This window comes from Corylus avellana, chromosome ca3 (genome assembly GCF_901000735.1).
Source record: "Corylus avellana chromosome ca3, CavTom2PMs-1.0".
Classification (NCBI taxonomy): domain Eukaryota; kingdom Viridiplantae; phylum Streptophyta; class Magnoliopsida; order Fagales; family Betulaceae; genus Corylus; species Corylus avellana.
The window spans coordinates 33309049-33321337 of record NC_081543.1 but is presented as its reverse complement, the minus strand read 5'-3'; the positions used below and the strand labels follow the sequence as shown (position 1 = coordinate 33321337).

Here is a 12289-nt window from a genome sequence, read left to right as displayed (position 1 = left end):
TTTAGTGGGAAGAAATCCAGTGCTTGGCATAGTAAATAATAGTCAGTTCTTGCTAGGTCTTGTGCAAAAGTTTAGTTTAAAGTTATGAGACATGGAGTTTGTAAATTATTATGGTTTACATTGTTGAAAAAACTTGGGTATGACTTCAAAGATTCTATGAGATTGTGTTGCACCAACAAAGTAGCAATTAATATTGCCCGTACTCTAGTCCAACATGATAGAATCAAGCATATTGAACTTAGAGCATCATCAATGAGCTCTCTAAAATTCACTTTTAGCCAAAATTTGGTTAAATTCTACAAAAAACAAGCTTCATCAAGCTCTCTACCCTTCTCCATTTTAGGGCTTGTCAAACCTCTCCCCACATTTGTAGAACAAATCCTTTCTCTACTCCATTTTTTATGTTTTTATATTTCCTCTCACACTTTCTCTCTCCTTCACCTTTATGGGTTTGTAACTTTGTGGGGTGCTTTTGAGAATAAAAAATGAATGAAGATAAAATAAAAATTATATTTAAATCGAATTGAGTAAAATTTAGAGAGTTTATTATTTGGTACTTTTGCATAGTTGCTACTTAAACTAGAAGTGAGTTTTTTAGCCAAATTTTAGCTAAAGAATAGAGAGTTCATTGAGAATGCTGTTAATAGACATTTTTATCAAGAAGAAATTGTATGTTAACTTGATTTGTACATTTTATGTGAGAATAGAAGAACAAGCAGATGTTTTGACAAGGCGAGTATCGAATAGAATTTTCACAAAACCTTACTGAGTAACCTGTCTTGCATTTGTAGAGACCAAACTCTTAACACTGGTTTAGAGAACTTTCCAATCACGCTCACAATGATTGTGTTAAGTTATACAAAGCGCTTTTAACTTGCATTCACTACCTTGATACTTGTTTTGAGCAACTAATTAGGTGGTTGCTCCATGTAGACTTCCTCTATTAAATCACCATGTAAAAAGGTATTTTCAACATCCAATTAGAACAATGGGCCAGTCACGATTAGTTGCAAGAGAAATTAAAAGCTGAACAGTGGAGATCTTAACAACTGAAGAAAATGTTTCCTCATGATCAATACCATAGATTTGTGTATTAACTTTTAACAACTAACCATGCCTTTAAATATTCAAGAGAGCCGTCTGGGTTGAATTTCACTGTGTACACTCATTTGTAACCTACAAGCTGTATACTAGAAAGTTATGGAGCAAGATCTCAAGTCTCATTAATAATGTAGGGCATTCATTTCCCTTTTCATGGCCTTCTTTCAACCTTGGTCATATAATGCATACTTAATTGTCTAAGGATTAGAAATAGTGGAATGCTGACAGGTAAAATAGGAAAAAGGAGATAATGAATTGGAAGAGACACAATGACTAATGGGATGTTAGTGCACAAGAGTATGCACCTTTTTAGAGAGCAATAGGCAAAGATATTGGCACAACAGGCGAAATGGGATCCAAAGATGGTGAGGAAGATGGAGGGAGACTAGTAGTAGGTGGTTTCAAGCGACGAGAATAAACCTATAATGGAGCAATAGGAGATGGTGGAAAAGTATAAGGAACAGGAGTAGGTTTGGTGATGATGGTAAATTACTCAGGAAAAGAAGTGGAATAGGTGATGTGAATGGCTCAAGATCACAATCACTTGGATAACAGAATCTAAAAAATATGGGTAAGACTCAAAAAAATGTGGCATTGGCATTGGCATTAGTGAAATATTGCCAGAGAATAAGACTATGGTAACAATATTGTTTTTGGATCCTATAATAAACAAGAACACATTTAGTGGCATGAAGGTCAAGTTTATCAAAATTGAGACCAAAATTATGAATATAACAAATACATCTGAATACTTTTGGGGGAATATAATTGAATGACAAGAAAGAAACGAAACCCAGGGGGGATGCCCCATGTAAGATAATGGAGGGCATATGGTTAAGAAACAAATATTATTTCATTTTCTATTATAGCTAACATCGCTCAAATTTAATTCATTTTCTTTTTTTGATAAGTAATTGATAATTGTCATTAAAAGCGTAAAGGCCAAGCAATCAAATTTATTTCATTTTCTAATTTATGTTCCTTCTATATGTTTGTTGCAAAGGGTATTGTTTAATTTTTAATTTTTCTGTTTAGGTATTGATAGAAGCAGTTGAAAATCATATGCCTCAAGTAATTGTAATAGATGAAATTGGCACAAAACTTGAAGCAATGGCAGCAAGTACAATAGCACAACGTGGGATTCAGCTGGTTGCGACTGCTCATGGTATAACAATTGAGAATTTGACAATGAATCCTGCATTAGAGATGCTTGTTGGAGGAATACAGGTGAGGTAATTATTTTTCAAACTAAAAAGTGTAATTAGTGTACTGCATGTTTTATTTGGGCACTTGAAACTTTTATAAGTGACATGCAACTAAGACATACGCTCAGGTGTCAGTGCCGGAATATGAGGTGTTCAAAGCGACAATCTTATAAGGAAAAATGTAAAATGTGTGGAGTGCAACAAGTTTTTACAGCTCATAGCATGGAAAAAATGAGAACTTAGGAGGATATACATTTGACAACTAGTTCAAACTGTTTCATGCATGCTTTGTCATATATTTTCACTTCTCATTTTATTGCATTTAAAATGGAAACTGCACGCTTCCCCCTTTATATATAAGGGTTCAAACAGACTTTGCTATTTGAAGAGTTCACAGTTCATGCTTGAAACTATTATATAAGACTATCTTTGTTGGTAATTATGACCTTACTTTCTTAAAATATTCTTCACTTTTGCAGTGTAACAAGCTTATTCTTGACCCATTTTAGCATGTTTGATACATCCTTTCATGGTTGTATTTCATTCTCCTTCATATAATATAAATTGTATTTGTTACTGTGTAATGTTGCTTTTTAAAATTGTCTTTATCAAACATTTAATTGTCTAAGAGCTATATATGTCTAATTTTCTTAAGAACCTTCCAGCCAATCTCTCACTCAATGTGGATGGAGAGTGGAGATTTTGGCAGTGACTGCTTTGGGATCCTTTTGCTATCAATCTTTACCATCACTAAACCCTGGTTCATGAGTATTTGCATAGCTCCGGAGAATCTCTCAATCCAAGCCCTTGGAGGTTGTTTCAGTTCATATAGGACTTTCTTTAATTTACACACTTTACCCTTAGTTGAGGAGAATTGAGGACCAGGATAAAATTCCCTTTATACTTCTTCCTCTAGGTCTCCATGGAGGAATGGATTCTTCACATCCGCTTGCTAATGTAGCCAATCTAAGTTCGCTACCAAAGAAAGTAGGACTCAAATAGAATTCATATTTGCTACCGCGGGGCAAGTGTCTCCTCCTAGTCTATACCATAAGTTTGAGTAAAGTCTTTTGCTGCCAATCTCGCCTTATATCTTACCATTGGCCCATCAACCTTATGCTTCACTATAAATACACATTTGAATCCAACAGCCTTACTCGACTAGCTTCCATGTGTTATTTTTGTGAAGAGCTCTCATCTCTTCATGCCTTACTTCCCTCCACTTTGGATCACTAATTGCTTAATGTAAATTTTGAGGAGTAGACACGGAAGACAATTTGGATACAAAGGAACAATACAAGGGTGAAATATGCTGACACGGCCTGATAGGAGACAAAGTTAGATATAGGGTGCTGAGTACAAATTGAATTCTAATACTCCTATGTGGTAGTATTCTAATGCTTTGATACCAAGTTGAATAAAATAGAAAGAAAGAAAACCTAATACAAATTACTGTGGTAACATAATTAATGCATATTACAGAAATAATGAAAAATTAAATCTGAGAATAATGACAATACAAGCAAGAACTAAGTCTGGTCAGGTATTAGGAAAGTTTCCTAATCAACAGTGAAAAGGTCTCGCATTTGAATAATACCTACAAAAAGAAGGTTGTGTTCATAAAGTTTTACGAATAGAATTAGATGTGAAGTCGTACAATCAGATGTTGTTTACTTTGGTGCAATATAGTTTTCCTTGGAAGAGTATTTGGAAAGTTAAGGCACCACTGAGAGTGGCTTTCTTTGTGTGGACGGCGGCTTTGGGAAAAATATTAACATTGGATAATTTACGCAAAAAGAATATTATGGTGATTGAATGGTGTTGTATGTGTAAGCATGGTGGAGAGTCGATCGACCATTTATTCCTACATTGTGAGGTGGCAACAGAGATATGGAGCGTAATTCATCAACTATTTGGGGTTGCTTGGGTTATGCCTCGCAGGGTGAGCGAGTGCTTGGGAAGTTGGAGAGGATAGCTGGGCAATCATCTTATGTTGCACATATGGAGGCTAGTTCTATTGTGTCTGATGTGGCATATTTGGAGAGAGCGGAATGCTCGAAGTTTTGATGACTGCGAGAGAGGATTGATCCATTTGAAGAAGTTGGTGTTACAAACGCTGTTTTCATGGAGAGTGGCTTGGCCTACTCCAACTATTTCTATTTTTTCTGAATTTCTAGATTTATGCACTTCTTGCTCTTTGGATTAGGGGTCTCTTGTATATTCCTTGTGTGCATGGGTTGCGCCCCTCTGCTTGTTTGAATATACATTATTTATCAAAAAAAATAAAAGTTTTAGGAATAGAATCCTTATATATAAATTATTGGGAGGTCTCCTTGTGAGAAAAAGAAGAAGAAGATAATAACTACTATCAAATCACCAATTATCCCAAAAGTTTAAGCTGATAGAAAATAGTGAATTCAATTAATTAATAAAATTTTTCATTTCTTATAAATTGAAGTTTTTGAGATAATTGATGATTTAACTTGATATAAGAGTAGAGGTTCTGAATTTGAACCGGTCTTTATAATTCACTTCTCATTTCAATTAAATATTTCACTTGTTGAGCTTCACTTATTAAGAGGGAGTTGAGCTCACACGTGAGGGGCAGTGCTAGAATATTAATTAAATAATAAAAATTAAGCCTTTCATAAGCTTAAGTTTTCGTAATAAGTAGTAATTTAACAACCATCTCAAGATATCGCAAATATAAATACATACTGATAAATATCACCTAGTTAGGTTTCAAGAAGAAACACATGCAAGCTGACCAGTCACAAGGGTTTTCAAAGTTATGCTAAAATATGTTACCAAAGGAGATTTATTATGCAGAATTTTGAGAGTGAAGCTCCTAAAATATAGAAATAAATTGAAAAGAAGTAAACTTCCCATCTGATACCTAGACACTACTCATGTAAAACACAATAGCATAATACCTCAAAGTAAATTTGAATTTCGAGTGTTTTATTCTTATATTATATTTAACTCTGTAGAATATCATAGGTTTTTTTTTTTTTTTTTTTTTTTTTTAATACTTAATATTCAAGTTTTATTAAAAGCGTAAGGCGCCCCTACGTACATTGGAAGTATACAAACGAAAACACCTAACAAAAAAAAGAAAAACGACCCAAGGCATCCAAGGCTAACCCATAGAACTATCCTACAGAATCACCCAACAGCCCTCAAAACCCACACGGAGCGTTACGACACCATAGTCTTGCCCTTCCTTCTCCGAGCGGACGTGATAGCAATGCCATAGTTAATGGAGCTTTCTAAATTCAACAGCTTCCTCTTTCCCTTAGTCTTCGGCCGCGCGAACTGTATTTCCCGTAGAAAATCCTCTTGCGTGTCAACCAACAACGCTGAAATCGGATCCTCCTCTTCATTGCAATCCAACACCCAATCAAGGGGATCGGGGGACAAATCCCCATCCTAATCATTGTCTTCTTGAACCCACCCAAACCTAAATGCATCATCCAAAACTGAGGAGTGGTCCCCCACAACTCCAACATCCTTAATAATTGGAGACGACGAGGACTGAGAATCCCCATTCTTTTTCGGACTTGTGTTAAGAAACCCTCATTGTGGAATTCCCCTCATCGGATTTGAATTCTTAGAAGCAGGCTTCTCTAGAGCTGCAATAGGTGCAACCTCCGATGAAATCTGAGCAACAGACCCCGCAACAGGTTTAGATTGGTATTGTACCAGCGGAGCATTAAAAGATTCCACCGCCTCAAGAAGTAGAGAATCTTTCCCCCAAACTCCTCTTTCTTTCTTTGCTCTCCGGTAGTTTACTCTAGTTTTTTCATTTAAATATATTTCTTCTTTTCTCCTTTACATTCATTTTTAGTTTTTGCTTCTTGATTGTTATTTTCCAGCTTGATTTTCAATTACTCATTTGCACATTGTGCAAGAGAAAGTGGTAGAGGCAGCAATAGCCATCCCATCCATCTTGCTACTTTTATGTGATTCTCTCTCTCCCCCCCCACAAGAGAGAGAGAGAGAGAAATAAACAAATACACAATATATCAATCATCTTGCTCGGTTATGTGGATTTGGACCTAGGAAAACGATGATGTGCGTATATTCTAGTTGGTAATATTAATGCAACCATTTTTTAGAGTGTGACACTAGGGGATGAAGAGGCAAGTCGAAGGGGTGTCCAGAAGACAGTTTTGGAGAGGAAAGGACCTGCAACATTTAGCTGTGGGGTGGAGATAGTTTCAAAGACTGAATTGCGAGTTCATCGTAGCCTAGAGACAACAGTGGATGCAATTCTCTCAGGTGTGAGTTATTTTTTTCTTTAAAGGAAAGTACTTAATGTGTTATTTTCCATCCTCATACTTCATAACTTGATACCTAAAATTAAGATATGACATTGGTAACTGCTCTTATTGTTTGAGTTGTTATTACTCTTATTGGTGAAGGTCGTATTCCAAATGTTGAAGTTCGCAGGATGAATTATCATGAAATTACAGAAACAACGGAAAAGGAACCTTTTATTCACACTTCCTCTGACAAGAAAAATGAGATTATGTTTGAAGATGCCCCAGAGATGACCAATGGAAGAACTGTCCATGATGCTTTTACTTCTGAAGTCCCTGCAAATGTGGGAGAGGATCATTGGGAAGAAACAGTGTCCATTCGCCTATTTGTTTATGGGGTAAGACATCACCTTGCAACTAATGCTGTCTTTTGTATGAAGAGTTAATTTTCAATTAATGTCTAAATTATTCAGTTCTGATGTTATTTGGAAAGGTAACCTTTTTTTTTTTTTGATAAGTAATGTTCTATATATCAAAAAGCGCAATGTGCCACAAGTACACAAAATGTATACATAGGGCAATCCAGAAAAACCCGCAATAAGGCCCAATATAAGCCTAAAGAAACCTGAAACCTAAAACCCAAAACAATCCTATGCTCATGAGGAGCTCCCACAAAAGGGCCCCCAAAGAAACAGGAGCAAACACATTAAAAAAACTCCCTCCCACCCGAGCAAACAAAGTGCCCCAAAAAAGAAGAGCAAACAATAACCCACCCTGAGCGCTACTACATAATAGTCTTGCCCTTCCTTCCCCGAGAAGGCCCGTTTGTTATACCGTAGTTAATGGAGCTTTCTAAATTTAAAAGCTCTCTCTTGCCCTTAGTCCTAGGCTGCCCAACCATTAAATTTGGTAACACCTTCTGCATCAACGCCAATGCCTCATCGCCATCCGGGGGCCTGCAATCTTATTTGCCCGACGAGTATCCTCTTCCATGCCCTTCAAGAATGCCATATGTTTCTCATCGTGCTTTACACCTTCCCTCAACCACTCAATCAGCCACTTCTGGACTTTTTTCAGACCAATTTCCACAGCAATGGCATCAATTGGGTAGGGCTGAGAATGCTGGCATCTGGTTAGGCTCAGCCCATAGCTGAAAATGCTTGTTCAAGCTCAGCCTAGACCAACTGTGTCTGTTGCTCCTTTACACTAGCTCAGCACAATATAAAGAATGAGCGTTTGGAAAAAGTATGTTCACTTCACCAACAATATGTTTTGAACTATGTTCTCTTAGCTAGAGACCATGCTTATAATCTTGATCAATTTCTTTTGAAGGTATTTTGCCTTCAATAAATAAAGCAAATGCCATGAACAAGCTTGGAAAATTTGAGACATTGTTAGGATCACTTATAAAAATTGCCAAATTAGCTTACAATGTTTGAGCGAGGCATTACTTCAACCGAGTTTAGCCTAGCTTAAGCTCAATTTGAGTTACTCAGGGCAAAATGTCTACCACAGCAGCCACAATGTGGTTCTATTGTCAAACACATTACCACAGACGGCAGGGATCACGATGACTCTGGCATCGACAACATCCCAACTACCACAGATATGACGGCACCATCCACCTTCAATAACGGACATGGGCCACCCTACCAGTGTTGTTGTAGCATTGACAGAGCAAAAAAAAAAAAAAAAATCTAGAACCTTGCTTTGCTACCATGCTGTGGCCCTCTCAATATTTAATTATATATAAGGAAAAAATTACAGCAAAGACAAAATACTCTTTTCCCTTTTATTACAATACTTTCTGACAAAAACCAACCAATCTAGTTAGTTTCATTGGCAACATGAACACCCCTATCTCTCTCCTCTCGACTCCCACTCTTGAATACGTATGTGTTTGTGTATATCTGTGTGTTCATGTATACTTAGACGTACATGTGTGAGTTGACCTGTTGTTCGCAGCATGTGTTCACAATTTGATCCATTTACATTTGTGCATATGTTCATGCGTGTTTGTGCGACAAATTAGATATGTAAATCATAGAGGGATGCTGGCACAACAGTTCTTCCTTCAATTACTTAAGAAAATGCTTAATATCAATGAAATATCAGCAAGTGGTTGTTAGAACTAGCGGTAGTACTGTATAATGAGAAACTATCCAATATGGAACTCATACAATTAGCAGTGATTCTAGATCCTGGAGGCAACTGTGATTCAAGTGATTAAACAGTTGAGAATGAATGATGCTGCCATTTGGTTAACTGATAATATCAGCGAGGCAGATGCACTACTTGCCTTGCAATCCAAGCTTAAGAAGAATTCCCGGATTCAAGCTGCTGCAAAATCTCATGACATACCCATTTACGTGACTAAGGTACTTAATTACAGTTGCTTTCTTAGCTTCATCTCTAACCCTTTGTCATCAAACTTTTGACCATGAAGTTCTCTACTTTTTCTAGACAAGCTCGTTGGTTCAAATAACAAAGGCCATACGGGCATTAATGAGTGATCTGAAAGATGGTTTGAAGGGATTTGAACCAGCTGATGAGATGAAATCTTCGGAGAAGCTTGATGCCTTAGAGGTAATAAAGTATCTTTTAGTGTACTTATTTTTTTTAATAACCGGGTATCCGGGTCTTCACCCCGACTAGATATCCAGAAAACTGTGCAAAGAGTCTCCTTCACACAAGTTGGGTAAAGCTTGGGCTTTTGCCTGCGAGCATAATCTCTAGGAATTGTTTACACTCAAGAAGGGTCGAACCTTAGATCTGATGCTTCATGAGACATTAGAGCCAAGTGACTTATCACTCGAGCCAACCCTTTGTTACGCATAAATATAACAAATGCATGTACACGACCTACAGTTGCTCTTTCATGTATAGATTTGGGTGAGCTAGTTCATAAGATTTGGATGCCATTGTTGCTCAATTAAGCAGTTGTTCATCTTATAGGAGGCAAGAATAGCCATTGAGCAGATAGTCATCCGAAAAGGAGAACCGGTGGAGCTACTCCCGAGGCCATCAAATATTATGGTTCTTCAGATGGACCTTATTCGAAAGTACCAACTAGAAGCAGAGAGAATTGGTTCAGATTCAGATATACATCTCCGAATCCTTCCCTTCCATACCAGGATGGGTGAAGAAGATGGGAAAGCCAGTGAGACTCAGAGTGATGATGGAGGATTTGATGACTTTGTCAGTGCCAATGGTGACACAAATGGTTCAGTTTGCAGCGTGGACAGATTACCACTATTGCCTGAATAAAATGTTGTATATAGATCATTGCTACTGATCATCATTGTAATTTGTATGGCACCCATAATCACTTTTTTACTTGTCGTGGTTACATGGAAACATCTTTGAACATTGCTGGCCGCATGGATGATTAAAAATGTTAAGTTGAAGTAGATTTGTTAATCATTGTAATTCATAATCACTTTCTTGAATGGCACTTTTATTTGAATTAAGGGGAAAATAACTTCAACTCCCCTGCTCTCTCCTGTAAAGTGTCACAAGTTTTGCATTTTAGCCTTTAAAGTTAAAAACTTTAAACGAAAATGTCAGTCACGTGCGTGAGGAGATAAAGTTTTAAAATGCCTTTTGGGTGGGGGCGGTGAAGTGTTAAAAAATAACAAAAAATTTGGATGCAAAAAGGATCGGGATCTCCTATAATTTCAAAAAAAAATTATAAATTCTTAAATTAAAGAATTTAGGTTATATCCTTACATCAAAACGTTTGAAAATGTTGCTTATTAAAATTGTAGCATGTTATCGAGACAGTTAGAAAGATTTTTCTGAGGAAAAAGTTTTTTCTTCACTTTTCAAAAATGCTTTTTCTTAGAGAACTAAAAGACATCTTTTTGTTGAAAGCTTTATTATAACATAAAGAGTGAACTTGATAAAATTATACTCAATGAGTCACATTTTTAGTACATAGCACTTTCCAAGCTTTTCGATGTGAAAATATGGCCTAAATTCTGTAATTTGAAAATATACAATTTCTTTGAAATTGTAGGAGGTCTTAATCTAGGCTTAAAATGCTTATCAGTTAATGACGACAACCATTCGGACCACTCATGTCAGCAAAGTGATTGATAGGGACTTCGTGTTGTGCGTGCACCCGCTCCCTCTTCTGCACGGCTATACCACCAAACCTTTCCTCCATGTGCCACAAACGAATCGCCGGTTGCTCCTTACATGCTGCTTCTGTGGACACGTACACATCGTATTAGGGTCTACATAACGGTTACCCTTCCCCATTCATGAAAAGTAACTGATGCAACGTGACTTAGTGGGCTGCAAAGAAGAACAACAATAAAGAACGAATATATATTTCTAGATCTTGATACGATCAAACATTTGAGAAATCTTCTCTAAACGCTAGATACTCTCTAGGGTTTGAAGGAAAATAATGAAGAAACTCAACTATGAGTAATCTTATTGATAAAAACTGATTCATAAACAAAAGCTACATTATTTGGTCTATAAAACATGTATCTATAGGCCCTCAAACCCTAAACCTAATTATAATATGAAATAAAGTCGGATTGCAATTCTACGATGGCCGTCTGGATGGAACATAACGCCGTTCGGATGGTCACTGAAATTAAAGGTGAAAAATTGAGAAATAACATAGGCGTCCAGACGGTCTCCAGACGAGGATTTCAGATGAGGCTCTCGGGTTTAGGCCTGTCCGGACGGTTGCAGACGAGCTTGCAGACGAGGCTCTCTGATCTACATCACTAGGCTACCCTTATTTGGCTATTTCGTGGTGGTCAAACCACTCCAATGGCCTAGCCATGGGTTGGTTGAGCCACTCCCACCACCTCAAATTTATTTATTTTTTAAAAATTGTATTTAATCCTTTATTTTTAGTTTAAGTACTTTTTAATTTATTTTTTTTTTTATTAACACTTTACCCTCTAGGGCCATTTTGAGGAGTTCGGGTGATTAAAAAGTAGTGCAACGCTCATGATTGACCTGTCCAAAATAACAGAAAAAGTTAACGGATGGATTAACTTGCCAAAGTTTGAAAGTATGTTGAGGTCAATCGTCACTTTTTATACTTTGGAGGCTAAAACGCAAAAGTTATAATCCTTCGGGAGATTAAATGTACTCTCCCCTTGAATTAATTATATTAATTATATAGGTCGTTAGATTTGCAAACACTTAACATTCACTGATTAATTATATTGAATTCGGTTCAAATTGCTTTTGTTGGTATATTTCATAATTTATTAATTCAACTTTACTAGGATCAAGTCCTTTGCTGGATCATTTTTTGTCATTTATTCTTCTCTGTTTTTTTTTTGCTATGAACTTTTACATTTCTCTCATTATTTTGGTGCTAGGCAACACATGAATTAGATTGAAGGTTATTTATTTCACTATTGTATTCAATGCCCGTCACAGTATATAACCTAACTGATGCAGCGTGAATTAGTGGGCTGCAACGAAGAACATTAATAAGCAGCGGATATATATTTCTAGATCTTGAGACTATTAAGTAATCAAATAAATCTTTTTAAAACAATAGATGCTATCTAAGGTTTAAGGAAAAAACACAAAAGGAACTCAACTCTGAGTATTCTTATTCAACAAACTCAATAATAATCCAAATCTAAATTCTAGGGTCTATAAAACACACACACACACACACATATAGGCCCCCAAACCCTAAACTTAATAATAATACGAAATAAAGTCGGAATCAACAAA

At 36.5% G+C, this 12289-nt stretch overlaps 1 protein-coding gene across 2 annotated transcripts in view; it reads left to right on the top strand.

Annotated features, from left to right (window-relative positions):
* The window catches only part of LOC132175492 (protein SEEDLING PLASTID DEVELOPMENT 1), a 21390-nt gene extending 11412 nt beyond the window's left edge, over positions 1–9978 (top strand). For both annotated transcript variants that reach the window (XM_059587456.1, XM_059587457.1), the window contains 6 exons: positions 2137–2328; positions 6425–6587; positions 6731–6966; positions 8767–8946; positions 9032–9154; positions 9524–9978. In XM_059587456.1, coding sequence (XP_059443439.1) covers positions 2137–2328; positions 6425–6587; positions 6731–6966; positions 8767–8946; positions 9032–9154; positions 9524–9835 — 1206 coding nt within the window. In that variant the 3' untranslated portion in view covers positions 9836–9978. The remainder of the gene's footprint in view (positions 1–2136; positions 2329–6424; positions 6588–6730; positions 6967–8766; positions 8947–9031; positions 9155–9523) is intronic.
* The last annotated feature ends 2311 nt before the right edge of the window (positions 9979–12289 follow it).